At 32.6% G+C, this 21,421-nt stretch overlaps 1 protein-coding gene across 6 annotated transcripts in view; it reads right to left on the reverse strand.

The window, feature by feature from the left end:
• Positions 1 to 21,421, reverse strand: part of AGTPBP1 (ATP/GTP binding carboxypeptidase 1) — a 192,405-nt gene that overhangs the window by 107,473 nt on the left and 63,511 nt on the right. For 5 of the 6 annotated variants that reach the window (XM_081275394.1, XM_081275395.1, XM_081275396.1 and 2 more), the window contains 5 exons: positions 18,863 to 18,930; positions 16,245 to 16,308; positions 15,687 to 15,833; positions 12,741 to 12,872; positions 10,837 to 10,930 (listed from right to left, as the gene is read on the reverse strand). In XM_081275394.1, the coding sequence (XP_081131520.1) occupies positions 10,837 to 10,930; positions 12,741 to 12,872; positions 15,687 to 15,833; positions 16,245 to 16,308; positions 18,863 to 18,930 (505 nt within the window). Of the gene's footprint in view, positions 1 to 10,836; positions 10,931 to 12,740; positions 12,873 to 15,686; positions 15,834 to 16,244; positions 16,309 to 18,862; positions 18,931 to 21,421 lie in introns of those variants that run through there. The other variant, XM_081275399.1, reaches the window with a different exon arrangement.

Here is a 21,421-nt window from a genome sequence, read left to right on the forward strand (position 1 = left end):
AAATTCACAAAGAAACCATACTATCAAGAATCATTGGCCCTGGCTTGTAAAGGTATTAAAAGAAAAACAAGTTTCAACAGATTAATTTCATAACTGCAAAATTCTATAGATAATTTCTTAACTTTCTGACATTAAAGTGTTTCAGTTCTATCAAGCTATCATCCTCATATTTAAGTAATACAACAAGTGTAAAACATTTTGGAACTGAGAAGTTTGGAAAAGAAGAATGAGCCCTTAATGTCTGTCAGCCATGAGGCACCAAAGAAAGTAACTATTATCTCAAAAATTCTTATATCCACAGAGAAGACAAAGGAATAGTCCTAAAAATTGAATATACATATATTATATTTTTGAACATAAATACTCACAGTGAAATCAGCTGCCATTAATCAGCTATAAAAATATATATCACTGTGGAAAACCTGTAATTCAAGTTGTTTTTTAAAAATAAATTACTGAAAAAAATGATAATTTCAATAATTTTTTAAATGCAAGGCTATAAACTATAGTATCTTTAAGTGAGAAATCAACTACAGTTAATTTATATTAAAAATATGTATGCTATCAAACTTAACTAAGCATTTCACTCACAATTAAGCATTTGTTGAATGCCTACTAGACACCCACAGTACCAAGTTCTTCATGGGTATAAAATTTAAAAACAAGCTCATCTCTTCAACAGGTAATTTTACAATCTACATAACGTAATAAAATATGCACCTATGAAAAAACTACTCAGGAGATTAAAACCAAAAACGAGGCAATAAAGTAAAAGTTGCATACATTAGTGATAAAATAGAGGCAGCATGACCAAATGCAGGAAAAGTTAAAGAGCTAATGAATCAGAAGATTTAAGATGGACATTGGTTCACAGTAATACCTGAAATAATCATCCATGACTACGTACCAAGTAAATACTCAGCAAAAGACCAGTAAAAGGAAGTTCTTAACAGTTACACTTTAGTTTGACACAAATAAAGCAAACGTGAACCTTTATTTATAATAATATTCATAGAGTAAAAATTTTTAAAAATATCATAAATTCATACCTATAATTTTCTCAAAACAATGTGAAATGTTGGTAATGGTGAGTTAAAAGTAAATGAACATTGTGAAATTATGTGTTGAATTTTCATTGCATTGAACAAATCATCAGTAAGGAGCTGTCATATTTTCATAGTTGTGCAATAAAATGCACAAAAGAGTGTTTAAAACTATCAGAATAAGGATGGAGAGTGATATTAAAATGGGTCAAAATTAAATATAGAACTAAATAGATCTTCGAAATGAACCTGTTCTTTATAAAAACTAAAATGGAAAAGAAAATGACATTCAATAAAACCTGAAAAATGCCAGATAGCATTGTAGGTACTTAATTCTTCAAACAGTTCTGGTCTACAGAATTGACAATGAACATGGAAAATTTAAAAAAAATTAAAATATGACATGCCTAGAGAAAATAAAAACTTAATGGTATGGAAATTGAATAATATAAGGTATTTATTGAGAAAGGAATTACAAAATCAGAAAGGCCTCCCTTTAAGAAGGCAACCAGACCCACAAAGTGAACAAGGCTGGACTCCACACACCTCCAACCCACCTCACCTGTGGTCCTTCAGGCAGCTTCCCAGATTCACACAGTCTCCTGGGGGCCACGGTAAGGGCCCAAGGCCCATACACAGGGCAGTGATGATCATGGTTGGCTAGGCTATGGTCCTACCAGGGCAAGCCAGGGCACTGAGGGAGCACCTTCTGTCTTGGCAGTGGCTACCTATTCAGGTGATGAGGAAGACTCATCACCCAGCATAGAAGGCAGCTGCCACTGGACACCTCCATTACTTGACCACAAGAAGGGCTAGGGCTTCACTCAGAGTTCTAAGGCTTCTGCAGCCCTGCCGCCACTCTGGACCCTGCCTCTGCCTCTTCTGGAATGATTTGTGGATTTTGACACCTGTTACTGTAACCTGCAAATCCAAGAGACACATCAATCTGGAAGACAAGAGAACTGCTTCTTCAGAATCAAAAGAAGACTGGCGTGCTACCTCTGGGGAATTCCCAGAGGCATACCTTGCCATACCTGGAGCCAAACAAAAAGCATGCTTGCTAGAAAGGCTTCCTGTCAGTTGTGTAGAAGACAGAATGACATTCTGACTCAAGGGGAAGCTGTGCAGGTTCACAACCAATAAGTGCCATCTCACCTTCAAAGACTGGGGACATACTGTGCAGTCCTTTTTGTAGAAGTGAGAAGTACAAGATTACTCTGTAAGAAGAAGATTCCAGGGACTTAAAAACACAAAGGCTTGCACATTGGTAGCCCTCTAAAATGTTGACAATCAGGATCTAAAAAAAAGTTCTATATTAAAGTTATGGAATTTATGTGAAAGTAAATGTCACTTTATAAACAATAATAACACTGAATGAAGAACATTATCCGAGAAGAAACCTTCTATCGACTGATAAGCAGCAAAGTTTCTTGTTTGGACCTTAAACTTGTCCATTAGAGGAAGAATGAAATAGATTGCCAAAATGGCCAAACAAGATATTATGAATCTGGGCTGGGGATGTGGCTCAAGCGGTAGCGCGCTCGCCTGGCATGCGTGCGGCCCGAGTTCGATCCTCAGCACCACATACCAACAAAGATGTTGTGTCCGCCGAGAACTAAAAAAATAAATAAATATTTAAAAAAAATTCTCTCTCTCTCTCTCTCTCTCTCCTCTCTCTCACTCTCTCTTTAAAAAAAAAAAAAGATATTATGAATCCTCTAACTATACTGCTTGCAAGGAAATTATCCCTCCAAATCATGATACCAATAGGAAAATGACCTCCAAGTGCTTTGTGTGTAGGGAATTTTTCTGAGAGAACAGAACCAAATGCATCAGAAAAACCACATAGCTGAGAAGCCCTACAAATGTGACAAGTGTGATAAGAAATTTTTTTCATATATCGGAACTTCATAAACACAGGACAGACCACACAGGAAAAAAGGTCTATAAACGTGATGATTGAGATATAAAAACTAAAATCTATATGTACTAAATGTTTAAGAGTCCAATATTATAAAACAAATACTACTAGAAATAAAGAAAGAGAAAGGCCCCACTCAATACAGTAACAGGGACTTCAATACCACACTCTCCAACATCATAGTGACAAGTGACAAACTGATTTCAAGGCATACTTCAGAGCCATAATAACAAAACTGGCATAAAATCAGATCCACAGGCCAACGGAACAAAACAGAATGCCCAGAAATTAATCCACACGTCTTTAGCTAACTGATTCTTCAGAAAGGTGCCAAAAACAGACTACTGAAGAAAAGACAGCTTCATAAATAGTGCTGGAAAACTGGATATCTCCATGTAGCTGAAACATGATCCATATCTCTCACCTTGTACAAAAATCAACTCAAAGTAGATCAAAGACCTTAGTGTGGGACCTAAAACTCTACTAGAGAAAAACATAGCAAAAACAATTCAAGATACTAGCACAGACAATAATTTCCTGAATACAATTCCAAAAGCACAAGATAAAAAGAGAAGGCGAATGGGATTCCATCAAGTTAAAAAGCTTCTACATAGCTAAGGAAATAGTCAACACAGTGAAAAGACACCTACAGACTGGGAGAAAATCTGACAGCTATTTTTCTGACAAAGAATTAATATCCAAAATATATTTTAATACACAAAAAGTGACCAACAAAAAAAGAACAAGCAATCTAATAAAAAAATGGCATTCTGGACACTTTTCAAAGAAGAAATATAAATGGCCAATAAATATATGAAAAAATGTTCAATATCATTAGCCATCAGGAAAAATGCAAATCAAAAGTACAATAAGATCCCATCTCATTCCAATTAGAGTGGCTATTACCAAAAGAAAAAAAAAAACTAGCAAGAATATAGGAAAAAAATAAAATCTTGCACACTGTTGGTGAGAATTAAACTAGTATGGCCACCAAGTAAAACAGTACAGAGGTTCATAAAAAACAAAAAACAACCAAAAAAACCCCACTATATGATTCAGCTATAACACTCCTGGGTATTACATCTAAAGGAAATAAAGTCAGCATACAAAAAGAGATACCTCCATACCCATGTTTCTTGTAACACTCCTCACAACAGGTGAGATATAAAGCCAAGATGCCTTGCCTATCAACAGATGAATGGATAAAGAAAATATGGTATGTATACACAATGGAGTATTACTAACTCATGAAGAAGAATGAAATCCTATCATTCCCAGAAAAATGGATGGAACCAGAGGACAATATATTTAGCAAAATAAACCAAACATAGACAAGTATTGTATGTTTTCTCTCATATGTAGAAACAATGAGAGATACAGACAACCTGAAAATTAAAAAAAGATAGGGGAATTATTAGAAACTGTGAAGGGGCCACAGGGAAGAGTGGATAGACATGATTAACACATAATATATGCACATGTAGAAAAACTACCAGGAAACCCATTAATTTATATGATTAATATGTGTTGATAATTATCATTTACAAAAAAAAAGGAAGACAGGGTGTGTGGCTCAGCAGTAGAGCACTTGCCCCCCATCTGTGAGGCACTGGGTTGGATCCTCAGCACCACATAAAAGTAAATAAACAGAATAAAGATACCGTGTCCATGTATAACTAAAAAATATTTTTTAAAAAACAGCTTGAACTTTTACTTCCAGATAAAATGGAATAACAGGAGCCAAATCTACCCTCTCATCCGAGATGTGACTTTTTTAAAAAGGACAGAATAAAAGAACTATTTAAAATATATCAAGCATCAAGCAATGAAGGACAGAAATCCATAGGGGATAAAAACAAGAGGTAGATCCTACAATTGCCCCAGCTCACCACATTCGAAAGTCATAACTTAGAAGACTACATCAGTGCACAGGGCAGATCATGGGGGAAAAGAAACTTGAACAGAAAGAGAAGTCCAGAGATTTTTCAGAGATTTCTGTTTGAATATTAGAAAAGCAACAAGATCAGTATATGTGTGTGAATTAACCACAAAGCTGGGGAAAAGGTCATCCCAAAAGACTGGAGAACAGTGTCTAATATTCACACAGGGCTGGAACAGTACCTGTTCCCATAACCAGACTGGAAGCTCTCATAATTTGTAGGATATGTGATATAAGACTCAAGAGTTTGCCTCACTAGGGAAGAATAACCAGTCCTAGACTCGATAGTACTCACTCCCCACCTAGCAAAAGATCAAACTCTTCCTGTGAAACTTAACTGCATCCAAGAACAAACCTGAAGACTATTTACAAAAATGTGAAAACACTCAGCACCCAGAAAGGTGAAATTCACAATGTCTAGCCCCCTTTCAAAATGATAAGGCTTGCAAAAAGAAGGGAATTAAAACCCATGATGAAGAAAAATAAACCAAATGAAACTGACCTAGAACTAACATAAATGGGCAAAAATATCAAAATACTATCACTGCACACCATGTGTTCAAATAACTAGAGAAAAAATTTAACATGTCAACTGAGGAAAAACAGTTTATCCTGCTACCATTTGATTCAGACATTCTTACACCTAAGGATTTACCCAAAAGAAAAAAATTTTTTTAAAAGGCCATACAAAGTTTTGTGAATAAACATTCATGGCTGTTAAGTCGAAAATCTGAATAACTCAAACGTCTATCAAGAGGCAAATACATAAAGAAATTATGATATATCCATACAACTATGAATACTACACAATGACTTAAAGGAATAAATGTTATATAACAATATAAACGCAAATACAATTGTGATGCATTAAAGAAGCCAATCCTCCACCCAAAAAAATCAAGTATACAAAATCCCTGAACATGCAAATTAATCTTTAGTGACAGAAAACATCCTCTGGTTAAACCCAGGCCAAGAGGAAGGAGCATGAGAGCAATTACTGAGAGGAACAGTAAAGCTTTAGGGAGCAATGGATAATCATTATGTTGAACATCTTCAACTGTGGTGATAGCTTCAAGGGATTAGTTATATTTGAGACAACATCATGATTTTTATGGGCTCTAGTCACTTCTTTGCTTCCATGGGCCCTTCCACCATAAAATAAATAAATAAATAAATACACACACACACACACACACACACACACACACACACATATATAAAATTTATATTTTAAAACTGTGTTGATATAAAGATGTGTTAGTAATAACAGCTTAAATCATTTTCTGAATAAAAGTCCACTTTTTTTCTTATGACTTCAAAGAAATTAAAACATCTTCATGGGCCCCTGAAGTATCAAGGGCCCTCAGCACTGCCTGTTGAGCCTAAAGACTTAGTCAACCCCAAATATGACAATTCTTATCAACTGTATACTATGAATATATACAATTTATTATATGTAAGAAAGGTATTTCCAATAATCAGATCTAATGTGAGAATTAAGTAAATCTCTCTTCCTATGGCACTTTAATTAATATGTTATAAATTCCTTTTATTAAAAAAAAGGTAAAAAAGTCAAGAGAAAACATTTACTCCACAAAGCACTAAACTATCTGCTGATTAATCCTATTTATAAAGTCTTCAGGCTCACTGAATTACACATGTGTTCTCTACAGTAAGTAACAGATATCACTGTTTATCTCTTGCCATTCAATATAAGCGGTCTTTTAACAAACAGTTTTACAACACAGACTATCCCAATCCACCTAAAGTAAGAGAAAGACATTTTAGAGAACTATGTAGAAGAAACATAGCTAACATAGAACATAGTGAAAGATCAGAAATAATACCTACCATTAAATATTTACAATTAACTAATAATTAGTCACTACTATGGGTGGAACTTATTTGAAAACACCATCACTGAAGATAGAATTAGTTAGGATGAGGCCATACTGGAGGAGATGAAGCCATACTGGAGGAGGTGGGCCTTTAAAACAACATTAATGCTGTCCTAATAAGAGAGAAGACAATGAGAAGACATTCATAAGGGAAGAACATCAGCATGTAATGATGACGGCAAAAAGTGAAATGCTGCAACTGCCTACTAGGAATGCAAGAGATCAATGCAAACCATCAAAAGGTAGGAAGAGCAGGGAGGGATGGCACCCACCTGTGATCCCAGCTACTGGGGAGGCTGAGTTCTCAAGTTTGAGAACTGGGCAACTGAGACAGCCCCTGTCTCAAAATAAAGTAAAAAGGGCTGAATGTGTAGCTCAGTAGTAGAGAACCCCCAGGTTCAATCTCCAGTACAACAAATACAAATAGAAAAGAAAAGCAAGAAAGAAGTTAGTAAAGATTCCCCCCTATAGGTTTCAGAAGGAGCATGACCCTTCTGAGAATTTTCTTTTGAACTACCACCTCTAAAACGGTTAGGCAACAAATTTCTGTGGTTTTAAGCCACCAAGTTTGTGATACTCTGATATAATAGCCCTAGTAAACTAAAACATTATGCTGTATGTAATTGCTTACAATAAACCCATAGGATTTTCCCACCTATGGCTAATTCTTTATTCAAAACTATGAAAATATTACAGTACTTTCAGAAAGTCTTTCTGTTGGCTGGCAGTTGTTTACAACATGCTTGAGTCAAATAATAGTATTTCTTATAGCTTTTAATCCTAAAACATTCTTATAACATGGTAATTTTTGATGTTTATTCCTCACACTGGCAAGTTGAAACAAACTGTTTTTTCTGACTCTAGAGCCCATCAAGCTTATTCAACTATTCCATTAGATTTAAAAAAAAAAAAAAAAAAAACTTATGAAGCCTGGTGAAAACTCATCTTTAAATTTTTACCCCCAAAAAATATTTTAAATATATTAAACTTCAGTACAAAAAAGTTTCTGAAATTCTGACATTTATAAGCCAGCATGAATTTATAAAAGTTACCAAAGAATTTTAAAATATTAATTTGTTGAAATGTAGTATATATTATGTTAAATTGATAAAAGTTTCTCAGTTTCAACAATTTATACTTCCTCATAAATTTTCCCAATCTTTTTGGGAAAGAACAACACAATCAAACATAACTTGAAGAGTATAGCCTATGGTTTATTCATTTAAGAGCAGTGGAGGAAGAAAAGCTTAAATCCAGTTACTAAAGTTAATCTACTTTTCTTTGAGGATCAATCCTAACAATGACCATCAACATGGAGAAACTAAAAAAAAAAAAAAAAAAAAAAAAGAGTTACAATAACTTCCTTAACAGCTTCATTTTGGATTAATAGCTTTAAATCTGAACCCTAAAATTAGAAAGGGAAGAAATCCTAAAGGAAAACATCATCCTTCCAACATAAATCTCTCAAATCTTCTTTTAGCATGGGGTACTATTTAAACAGAGGAAGAACCACTATAGAAAGCTCTAAATTACTGAGTTTTCTAAGTTAATTAGGGAAGAGACCCTCAAATTACTAAAAATGACAAAGAGATCAAGATGGAGATATTTGGTCACTAAACTGTTTATTCTTTTAGAAGAAAAAGTTAAAATTAGTTTTTCTTTTTTAAAATGAAATTATTTACAGATTAAGGAATATATGTGAATTAAAAACAGGGCTGAAGATGTAGCTCAATGGTAGGCAGAATACTTGACTAGCATGTATGAAGCCCTAGGTTCAACCCCCAGTAGCTCCTATATATACACACACAAACATACATACAAATATATGTATATTTAGTATTAGTTAGGACTCATTCTCAGTCACATTACTACTTTGCGTACTTAAAATATATTACATTAATATAAGCACTACGCTAGTTATCAGAATCATCTCATTAAATCCTAATCACCTTACAATAAAAGCACTAATATTTTTACCACTCCACAGACTAGAAAGGGGGACACATAGGTTAAGTAACTTACATCATATCATGGAGCCAGTGAGAGAGCTATATGAAAATCCAGGTCTGCCTGCCCTCAGAGCCCACTCTTAAGTCACTACTACACTACATTGATCCTAAATTGGTTTTTACTGTGATACAAACATTTCATCTTGTTACATTTCATCACATATTCCAGGACTATGTATAATCTTTGCCTAAGTAATGTTGAGTCACCCCATCAAATAATATTTATTATGAGCAAAGAAGGATCCAAGATATTTTAAAATATGCTGAGCTTTATTAAAAAATGTTTTTTTAAAAAAAACTAGAAATGTCCTGAACCCTCTGTTTTAGAATAAAATTTAACCAAATAGTTCATGTGGACAAGCTCTCCTTTATAAGAGATTTGCAATTAATAAATATAGGAAAAATGAGAAAATTAGAAAATCAATGTTTTATAACCCCTAATAAAATAACAGATCCAGGTAATGCATAAGTGAAAAATTATTAAGTGACAAGTATATGGGAACATTCCAATGGATTGCCCCAACTAATTACCTTACATTACACAAAACAAGGTACCTGCACCACTTCTGAAATATTTTGATTAAAACCAAAGTAAATACAATCATGTTACTAGCTCTGTCAGTATACAGAAAATTCAAGGAACATACCTGTTTGTTAAATGACCCCAGCATAGTCACCCTAATCCAGAATGTGGAACATTCTAAAGAAATATCACACAAGTCCTTCAACAAATAGAATCAAAAAATGGGGGGAATTTTAATGATTTTAAAAGTTTATAAGACATGTCAATCAGAGACCTCGTCTGGACCTTGATTTGAACAAGCCAACTGTAAAATGGGCATTCCTTTGATAATCAGAAAATATGAGATGATACAAAGAAAGTATTATTAATTTTGGTAGGTACACAAATGACATTTTGGTGAGACACAAAAAATGTCTATATCTGATAATGATCACACTAAAGAATTTACAGGTGAAATGTAATGGTGGATATTTATTTTAAAATATTCCAGGAAAAAATACGAGCAGAAAAAGTAAAACAGAAATACAAATGGCAGGATATTAATTGCTGTGGAAACTGGGTGACAGGTGCATGCAGAGTTCATTATACTATTATCTCTACTTTTGAATAAACTTGGAAACTTCCTAAATACAAAAAGTAATAATGTGTATACCTTGTTTGGATTCTGATTCCAACAAACCAATTGTGGAAGGGCAATTTTGAGATAACTAAAGAACACAGGCTAGATTTCAAATTATATAAAGGATTTAATAATTTCGTTGAATGTCATTAGAGTATTAATAGCTATTTTTAAGTCTTCTTTTAGAATTATACACTTAAGTATTTAAGAGAAAAACAATAATATTCAGAGAAAATCATCCCAGAGAAAATATCTAGAATTTGCTTAAAAGTACCCCAGGAAAAACAAACAAAAAGTATGGAGAAGAAACAAACAAAACAAAAATGGTACAATGTTTATAACTGCTGAACACAATAAGTAATTAATATAATTAATTTAATTAGTCTAATAGTAAAAACTGTTATGTATGTTTGAAAAATTACATAATAAAAAAGTTTTTAAAGAATGACCTCTAGGCTTAGGAAAATACTAAATATAAACAAATAATTGCAAATTGCTTTCATTTTCTGAGGTTAAAAGGATAAGTGAATAAAAATATACACGACACATAAATAAAATATATATTAAGATACATATCACAAAAAAGACACAAAAGAGAAATAGAAATATATAAATTTAAGAAATATTCAGATTTTCATGAGAATTAAGGAACTAGTCATTAAAAGACTGCAAAATTGGGTGAGGAATATAGTAGGCACTCAATAAATGTTTCTGAATGAATGAATATTCTATAAATTATCTTATTTCATCTTATAGAAACTAAGACTGTTCAAAGTCTAAATTTCTATAAACATTATAACTTAATTCATCCTGTACACTTCAAAATAATGAGGCTCAGAATAACAAAGGATATAACTCTGTTTACATTCAAAACATTTACTCACTTCATAAGACCTGAATTCTTCTTACTAAATGGTCCGATGATTTTGAACATCAGTTCCACAACTCCATTTTTCCCTAAAGATACTGAATTCACAGCTGAAAGGGAGAGAAAAAGATACAAAATGATTTAAAAACTTCAGTAACTGAAAATATGTACACTTACTGATACATAGCCAAAAATATATACAAAGTGTTTAATAAATGTGAACTAAAGTCACTCTTAGTTTAAGTCCACCTTAATTAAATGCTTAAGGGAAAATGTTCTTTTTTTTTCCCCCTCTTTTGTTTTATGGGAAGTTGCAAGGAAATTCTGAAACAAATTACAGACCAAAAAATATATATATATTATAAAAAAAGACTCCAGCTGGATGCAGTAGCACACGCATGTAATCCCAGCAGCTCACAAGACTAAGGCAGGAGAATCTCAAGTTCAAAGCCAGCCTCAGCAAAAAAAAAAAAAAAAAAAAAAAAAAAAAAATCTCCAGTTGCTCTATTTGTTTCTTCAATCAATTTGGTCAACATGGGGATTGAGAGACAATAGTAAACAGTCTCTGCCTTGACAAAGCATAGTGTTGAGAGAATGAGAGAAACCATAAACAAACAGCTACTTAATTACATTCTAATAAATTGTGAGTTATAGGCTATTTGGGTTACATCACCCTGCTCAACATTTTCAATTCTGAATACATATATTTTTTAAAATTTTAGATGAACTATGCTAGTCAGTGGCTAATTCAATAAAACACCACCAAAAATGTACCTCTTAATGTTTTGTAAAATGATATTAATTTCCTCTTAGTTTGTTACTTCGTTATCCTTTCTAATTTTATGGTTGTGCTTTCTATTTCCTTGATTATATTTGGTGATTTAGCCATTTTGTTTTTAATCTAATTCAATTTTCATTTTTAAATCAATATTTTTCTATTTTCTAATGTATGTCTTTTATTTTTTTTACTATCTCATTCCTCTACTCTCAATATTATTTCTCTGCTCTTCTCTAGTTAGATAACTAATTCATTCACTTCCTTTTGTTCTTTTTAATTACACAGGTGTTCATTACTTAAGTGTTCAAAGCTATTTTCCTTTAAGCACACCATACTGTCAAAGCATAGATATATACACATACTCACACTTAACTTATGTTTATATGAGTTTACGTAGACGTGTACACACACACACACACACACACACACACACACACACACTTCCTCATTATTTTGCAAAGATATTCTGCAAGAATACATACCCTACAATTCAAATTTTAGGTTCTTTCACTAAACACTCCAATTTCACAGAGAATAAAAAGGAAATGCACGTATACCTAAGTGAGCATGTGTGCTTAGGGAAACATTTTATCTGAGTCGATCTCTCTCCTCAATATATTTTTCAGAGGCCCCAGTACTGTGGTTTTTCAGTTCTGCCACTTCCCTACTACTAAAGATAAGTGACCCCACCTTTCCTTTCAGCTTTCTTCTCATCTGTGAAAATCCCAAGAGGTATACAGTTTTTCAAGCTGCAATACCCTCATATTTTTCCACAACTTTTCCCACAGCAACCTATTCACCACCCTCTAGTCCTTTACAAATTAAGGGGGTAAGTGAGAATTCTCAAGATTTGTCAACTTGCCTTCTTAACCCAAAATAGTTCTGTTGAATTAAACTTAAAAGAGCTAAAACAAGAGAAGATATTAAATCTTCTCTTTCCCATGAATTTGAGACGTCTGCAATCTGTATACGGGGTAAAAATGGGAGTTCATAACCCACTTGAATCAAATGTATGAAATACGATATGTCAAGAGCTATGTAATGTTTTGAACAACCAATAATAAAAATAAAAATAAAAAGATTTTCATTTTGTTTAACTTCACAACACCTGAGTTAACTAAAAGTCACTCTGAAATACTCACAATTGGCAGAATACACTCGTAAAAGCTGAAGACAAGGTAGAACCAAGTGATGATTCTGCAAATTCTGTTTGACCAAACTCAGAGTTATATTCAGAGCCCCATTAATTCTAGCTTTCACTCCAAATTTTTTATCTGTTTAAAAAAAAGTTATTCACATTTACTTTTGAATAAAATGAAGTCATAAAGCAATGACATCTTTAATTTAAATTATGAATTCATATCACCAAATATGAAGTGACCTATAAAGTTATAATCATTTCTTGTATGATTTTTTAAATACTCTATGATTTTTAAAATACTTTTGAAGCATGCTTAAAAGAATGTGAGGGGCAAGCAAAAGGGCAAAAGGACAGAGGCTGGAATAGCCCAACACTTAGGTTGTCAAAAAAGAATCTAACTGACCCTCTACACAAGCAAGTCGGTCTAATTCAACAAGTTTATCAGAATACCATCACATAGTTAAGAGGAAGTATAGAGAATCTAAATGTCCATTCCAATATTACTAATTTAATATAGGCAGTATCCTTTTCCTACTTATGAAAGAATATAAATTAGGGGAAAAATGAATAGCTTATGTAACTAATACTATCAAATCAATGTCTAAGGGATGTAACTCAACATAAAAAACAAAGAGAAGTTCTTTTTTATTATTATTTTAGTGGTACAAATTTATGAGGCACACTAATAATTCAATACATGCATCAATATGTAATGATCAAACCATGGTGGTTAAAATTTCTATCTCTTGACATTTTTAAAATTTTTGATTGGCACATAATTGTACATAGTTATGGGTTATAGTATGATATTTAAATAAGAGTACATACTATATACTGACCAAATCAGGATAGTTAACATTACTAACTCCTATCATTACTTTGTGTTTGGAAAGCAGTGTTCTTAATTAGTATTTTCATCAAGAGATTAAAAAAGATTTTTAAAAATTTAAAGAACACGTGGTCTGGGGCTGTGGCTCAGCGGTAACTACACACTCGCCTGGCGTGTGTGAGGCACTGGATTCAATTCTCAACACCATGTATAAATAAATAAAGGTCTATCAACAACTAAAAAAGTATTTTAAAAATTTTTAAAACAAGAATTTAATAATACTAAGATTTAAACAAAAGAAGCAAGAAGGTCCAAGAAAAAGAGATATGCTGTGAGCAGCAGAAATTTTAAGTCAAAAAGAATTAAACGTTGTTAAAGGAATATTACTCTCATTTTACAAGAAATAAAAAAATGAAAATCACTCAAGAAATGACTGTACAAATCCCTGAATAACATAAAATTAGAAAACTAAGACAAATAAAGAAAAATGGAAACTTAAAATATGTAGGAGAAAATAAGGATGACCTTCAACTTGAATGGGACATTAACTTAGCCAGATGCAATGGCACATGCCTGTAATCCCAGCAGCTCTGGAGGTTGAGACAGGAGGATCATGAGTTCAAAGCCAGCCTCAGCAAAAGCAAGGCACTAAGCTACTCAGTGAGACCCTGTCTCTAAATAAAATACAAAATAGGGCTGGGGATATGGCTCAGTGGTTGAGAACCCCTGAATTCAAACCCTAGTATATTAAAAAAAAAAACATAACTTAAATTTCACAAAAAGTATAAGAAAGACAAGTTGTTTATAATTAGAAATGATGCATGAAACAACAATATTCATCAATAAACAAGGTTTTCTTATTTTATTTTCCATCTTTACTTCACACAAAAATCCCAAAAGGGAGTCCTTAAAACTCAAAATCAGATTAAAAAAAAAAAGATACCAATAACATATTTGTTAACAAACTTAACATATATTTGAGTCCTAATGTCCCAAATATACATAGGAATTAAAGTCACCTGAAGGTTGAGTTCTTTAAGAGCAACACATGCTTAAAGTTCTATTTAAACATTTGCACAATACACAAAGATATACTTGAAATACACATAAATGCATAAACTATGTATACACATAATTTTTTGGGGGGCAGGTACTGGGTTTTGAACCCAGGGACAAGCATTTTTAACCAGACACTTGAAATTTAATACCCATATGCAAGCCAAAAAGCAATGCCAAAACTCTTAAAGCACAATTGAAGAGTTAAGGGAGTCATTTTAATCTTTATGCAGATATACAACTATAAATTTAGCCTTTATTCAAACAACACCTTCCTCTGTTAACCTAACCTAAATTGATTTTCTTCTTTGTCTACATCCATTTTTATCAATCTATATTTTTTTAAATTGACATGTCCTACTATTGTAATAATTGGTCTCATAATTTTCCATGTCTATTTTGGTCTCTGTAAGTTCCCTGAGAATTCTAACAATGCAATAAAATTATGACATGAATGAAAAGCAGTGATTGTTTACCTCTCTGTAGAGGAAGGAATCAAGATGGAGGGAGGAGGAATGGAAAAGGGGAGAGACCGCAGTTTAAAATTGATCTGATTATACTATGTGCCTATATGAATATATCACAATAATTTCCATTTTTATGTATAACCATAATGCACCAATTAAAATAAATTAATAGAAAACCAATAGAGTCAAAATACCCTCTATATGAGTATCAAGAGAAAGGGGATGGCAGAGGGAGGGGAGGTCACAGGGCAGGGAGGTCAGGAGACTGAAGTGGGGCAAACTATTTTATATGCATTTATAAATATGTCAAAATGAACTTGAAAATTACATAAAACTATGATGCACTAATAAAACAGATTTTAAAAAAACTAAGCAACTTCAGGTATAAAGAATTGATGATATGGGGCTGGGATTGTGGCTCAGAGGGAGAATGCATGCATGAGGCACTGGGTTCGATCCTCAGCCCCACATAAAAATAAAAAAATAAATAAAGATATTGTGCCAACCTATAACTAAAAAAATAAATGTAAAAAAAAAAGAATTGATGATACAAAGATGGTTCTAGATTCAGTAATCATACAAGGGAAACCCTTACCTTTTGGTCCAATCTTTGCAAGAACAGAATGAATCTGCACCATTAGTTCCTCATGTGGGGGAGAATCTTTGCTGGCATTTGTAAGTAATTGTAACAATATTTGTGAACCACCTTTGGTGACTAAGAAACTTGCTCTTCGACCTCCACCTAAATTAAAAAAAAAAAAATTAACAGCATATTTTAACAGCATATCTTCTCCAGTATGTATCACAATTGGTCAGTATTACAGACATTAAAGTGCTTATTCCTAAAATCAAGCAAATACTATCAAAATCATATTTTGTGTTATCTCATTTATCTAATCAGAAAGTAGCCCACAAAGAGTGAACACGAGTAATACCAAAATTCTAAGTTTAAAACTCTAAACTTATGTTGCAGGGGTAATTTGAGGGATATTTGAATATATCCAAACAAAACAGCAAAAGAATATGATATTTCAGTTTCCAATCCCAATACTTAGAATACCTTCTATATGAGTATAAAAAATTCAAAGTACACATGATACATGGCAGATCACTATTTACAAACAGAAATAAGACCAAAGAAACAAAAACTTACCAGCTGAAACCAGCTCAACAAGAATGCTCAAGATATTTAGCGTAGTTTGAAGATCTTTAGTGTTCTGAAATAGATAGTTGATTGGCTTTATTAAAAATGGTAAACAGGGGCTGGGGTTGTGGCTCAGTGGTAGAGCACTGGCCTAGCATGTGTGAGGGCACTGGGTTTGATTCTCAGCACTGCATATAAATATATGAATAAAATAAGGTCCATCAACATCTAAAAATAATATTAAACATGGTAAATATGTGAAGCTCAAACTTTTCATACCTCTTGGAAACTATCTATATTTTATAAATGGCCTTCTCAATTTGTCTAGGAACAAATGTATTCAGGTTTCCATTATTCTCTTATTCAGTTTTCTTTTTGCCTCTCAGAACTTTTACAACTATATTTATAGCTATCATTTTCTTAGTATCGACATTATTACAAAAGGAATTAATTTGTAATTTAAATTCCTATATTTCTACCAAAACAGATCTACCAAATAATAAAAGTAAAAGAACTGCTAAGATATAGCTCAATGGTACAGTTTTTGCCTCAAAACTGAAAGGATCTGGGTTCTGCCCCAGTGAAGGAAAGAAGGAAGAGAATAAGGGAAAGAGGAAAAAAGGAGAGAAGGAAAAAAAAATGAACTAAAATTAAAAAAGCACTATAATATATATATGATGACTACTCAGTCACCTAGCTCCTGTCTCAAGAAATAAATATTATCAATTTCTTATGAGTTCTCCCTAAAATAATATGCTCATAAAAGAGATTCAAGTATGCACACATGTGCAGACATATTTATTTTTCCAAATGGTATTGCCCTACAGATATTATTTGGAACCTTGGCAATTTTCATATCAATAAATAGAGCTTCTTCATTATTCTTTTTAAAGGCTAAACAATAAATTCCATTATATGGTTATACCATTTGTTATGTAACCAATCACCTACCCATGGGATATTCAGGTATTTTTATTTTTTTTCCTGGCCTTTATTTTTATTTTTTAATTTTTTTACATACAATAGTGGAATGCATTACACTCATTATTACCCATTTACAGCACAATTTTTCAGAACTCTGCATATAAAATATGTTCAATCAAATTATGCCATTATACATGTACTCTTTTTTTTTTGCATTACTCGGGTGTTTTTAGTATTTTACTATTTAAAATTTATAGCAAATAACTAAGCAAATATGTTTATACGTGATGAAAATATATTTCTGTATGTGAAACAAATTTCTAGAATTTCTGAGTCGAAGATATTACCAAATTGCTCTCCTTGGAATAATTTACACTCTCACCAGCAATATAGAAGGAGAGTACTATTTTGTAAAGCCCAGACAACCAACCTAATAAATAAAAATGCTTAAACATGGTACTCTGGTTACTTTTATTAAAAGTGATGCTTAATCTCTACTGACATTTATCTTTCTTTTTCTGAGAACTATCCAATCATAACCTTCACATGATTTTCTACTGGTTATGGACTTTTTTCCCTTACTGATTTATAGTTCCTTACGTTGAAGAAATTACATGACTTCAAAGAGTTTTTCTGTATTTTCCAACTATCTATAGAGTTTTCTTCATACACTTGTTAATGTAGTTAAATTAATGTAGCAAGCTTTTCTTTTACGACTCCCACTTTTTATACTTAGAAAACTTCCTTGTTATAAGAATAATTTTTAATTTCTCCCACTCCTTCCTCCAGTATATGATTTTATTTTCAATGCCTACATCTTTGCTTTGTGGAAGTAAGAATCCAACATCATGCTTTCCCAGATGGCTATCAATTTGCCCCAGGCTCTGTTTGTTAAGCAACCCCTCTATTCATCCCTGATCTGAAATGTCACCTTTATCAAACAGTACTAAATTCCCATGAGCATTTTAAATTTATTTTTGGATTTTCTATTCTGTTACACTGCTACCTACCTAGTACTCGTATAGAATTTCTAAATTATTTTAGTTACTTACTAAAACTTTATAATATTTTTTGATATTTATTTGGTAGGAATAGTCCTTTCTCATTTCTCTTCTTTCCAGGAATGGCCTTTCTATTTCTACTTATTCTTGACCCCAACCCATTTGGACAAAATCATATGAGACTACTCTAAACTAGCAGATCAATTTAAGGAAAATCAATATTCTTATATGGTTAAGATTTCCTATGGAAGAACATAAACTTATTTCTTGTGCTTAACACTGTACTGAATAAAATATAATATCCTGATCTGAATACATTCTCTGATTTTACCCAAAAATTTTACGCTGGCATAGAAATTTAAGTATCATAAATATAACATAGTTACTCAACCAATAAATAAGAGTAAAACAAATCATGAATGTATAGCAATAGAATAATAGAATAATGGAATAAATGAGACTTTCCAATGTTTATCATTTATTTTAAACTAAAGTTTCATTTCCAGCTAATGTTTCATTTGGTGAGGTGTGAAAGCATTCTAGACAAGTGCTCTATCACTGCACCACATCCCCCAGCTCTCTTAAGACAGAAAAACATTTATGATTAGTATTTGTGTATCTGTGTGTGTGTGTGTGTAGCCTTTTACATTCAGTATTGTTTCTTAGAAGTAATTGTACAATTAAAGGCTGTTAGTGATTTACCTCTAATGTTGACAGTAGAACTTCCATTCCTGTAGAACCTTTGGCTGTCATTTCTCTCCTTGTTTTTTCTAAAAAGTAGAAAATAAGTTTTTAATATGAATGGGTGATTAAGTATATAAAGTTTTATTAATATAGCTAGTATAGAATCAATAATCCTCCATTGGTTCAGTAAAAATTCTATACTGGCTCCTACATGTTCTTCTCTCTGAAGTTGCTAATTCTGCTCAGTGGAGACTTCAAGATTTCAGTTAAAAAAGACCTTCCCTACATTTCTTTTCAGTTACTACCATGATCTTTCTAAGAGTGTCCTTATCAATCCATGAAAAATTTAAAAGCCAGAAACATAATACAGATGTCAAACTGGGGTAACATAGAGTTGTAATGGTAGATTTCTTTCTTTACGGATAGAATTAAAAGATAGTTAGAAGATAATTAATCAAAATGAGTGAAATTCAGAGACCTAGTACCATTTTGAAATGTTTTATTGTATTAATACTGTTTCAAATTTTGAATCACACAAAAATAACCAAAATTAAGGAAGAACAACTCCTGTAAGAATCTGGAGATGAAATCACCCAAATCATCTTTCCTTTCTCTGGGACGCAGGGGAAATGTTTAAATATTTCTATTATTTACAAGTTCCTAGATCTTTTCAATTCTCCTTTGATTAACAAGAGAAGGACAGTATATCACAGGCCAACATTTAAGAAAGGAACTAACATTTACTATTCCATGTATTTTACCCACATTATCACTTATATGCCTCATTTTAACTCCTTGGGGGTGACAAATTACTCTTTTCATGGACCAAAAACTTCTCCTTTGAGAACAGAGAACAATTATGTACAAAATAAATGAACAAATTAGTGAATAGACCAAGTGACTCAGATGTTTCTGAACACAATTTAATGTGCTTCTCAAAGAGTCGCAGGAATCATTCTTTTAACAAGTCCCCAATATTTTTAACACCTGAATACTAATGCCAGAAATTCTTTTATATATGGGCCACTGCCATTCACTTCATATTTTGAGATTTTAAAAATAGAACACAAACTTGGGGCTGGGGCTGGGGCTCAGAGGTAGAGTGATCTCCTAGCATGTGCAAGGCGCTGGGTTTGATTCTCAACACCATACAAAATGGATGAAATAAAGATACTGTCTCCAAATACAAATACACACACAAACACACACACACACACACACACATATTTTTTTTAAATAGAAAACAAGCAATCCACTCTCAATAGTACATATTCCACAATAAACTTCAAAGGACTAAATTCAATGTTCCACATGGCTGTAGTCTAGGGAGTTTAAAAGCAGAAAAATGAGAACCAAGGCTCAGATAAGAGGTAATAACAACATAGTTGCGGGAGACAAATTCAAACTAATAAGTCTTAGACATCATACTTTTGCCAAGAGCAAATCCTGTTCAATTTCTTAAGTCAGACATCTATTTGAAAATTATATTACTCTAAATTAGGAGTTATTAAAAAGAGGGAGAAACATACTACTTAGAGGTTATGGTAAACTGTTACTTATTGTACCTACTAATAACTACCCATAAAATAAATGCGCTGGAAATTCAATGTCATATTTATGTATCATCTCAGGTCCAGGAAGTGAACTTTGTTGAACTCATAGAAACCTTTCATCTTTCAAATTAGAAATTCTCATAAGTGATAAGATCTAAAAACACTGTTCATTTTTGCTCTCTACTGCCATATTGCTGATGTGTAAAAGACTGACAAATTTTCTCACCTATAAAAAGAAGTAGAGCTCATTAATGTTAACTAAATTTCTCCTTTTAAAAAAAACTACACTATCCTGTCAACTTAATCTATCCTTCACCCGCTCCTCATTCCAGCTGCCTCTAACAAAAAAGTTTAACTTCCGAAAGAAATAGTTTCAAAGAGCCAATGTATCCTTGATGTAAGTAATATTTTAAATTAAGACTACTGATTTAATAAAGCTAAATTATTTTAAAATACTAATATCATGTAGAATATTCAGAGGATAGAGAGCCCATGAAAAACAAGCCACTACATGTTCACCTTCCCTGTGTAGTGCTCACTTCCTTTAAAAATAACACAATGAAGCCTCTAACTCTGGTATTAATATTGCTTATGTTATTACTGTTGCTTATGCTTCACACTAAATGAAAACTAGGTCTCACTCTAAGAATTTTCTACTCTACTCCTCCACTATGATCTCGGAAGATGTCAATGTTAACAAGGATTATACATTCAAATCCTAATTCTATAGTTTCTTAACAACAAAAGCCATCCCTGTGCTCCAACTTACCAAACCTCTCAATGGCCATTCTCAGGATCTCAAAATGTTCCACCACTGATGTGTTACCTCTCACTTTCAGATTATAACCTCCTAACATGCCAAATTTCTCTTTTCTTTGTAACAATTATATAATCCCTGTCACCTTCATTCAAACTTTAAGTTCATCAACTTATATATCTAGAAATCACAATATCAGTCTGCTCCATACCTAGCTTGGATTCCATGTGTCCCATGCCCCACACAAACCCCCATGCAGAAATGAAT

Source organism: Spermophilus citellus (genome assembly GCF_964194105.1).
Source record: "Spermophilus citellus genome assembly, chromosome: 2".
NCBI lineage: Eukaryota > Metazoa > Chordata > Mammalia > Rodentia > Sciuridae > Spermophilus > Spermophilus citellus.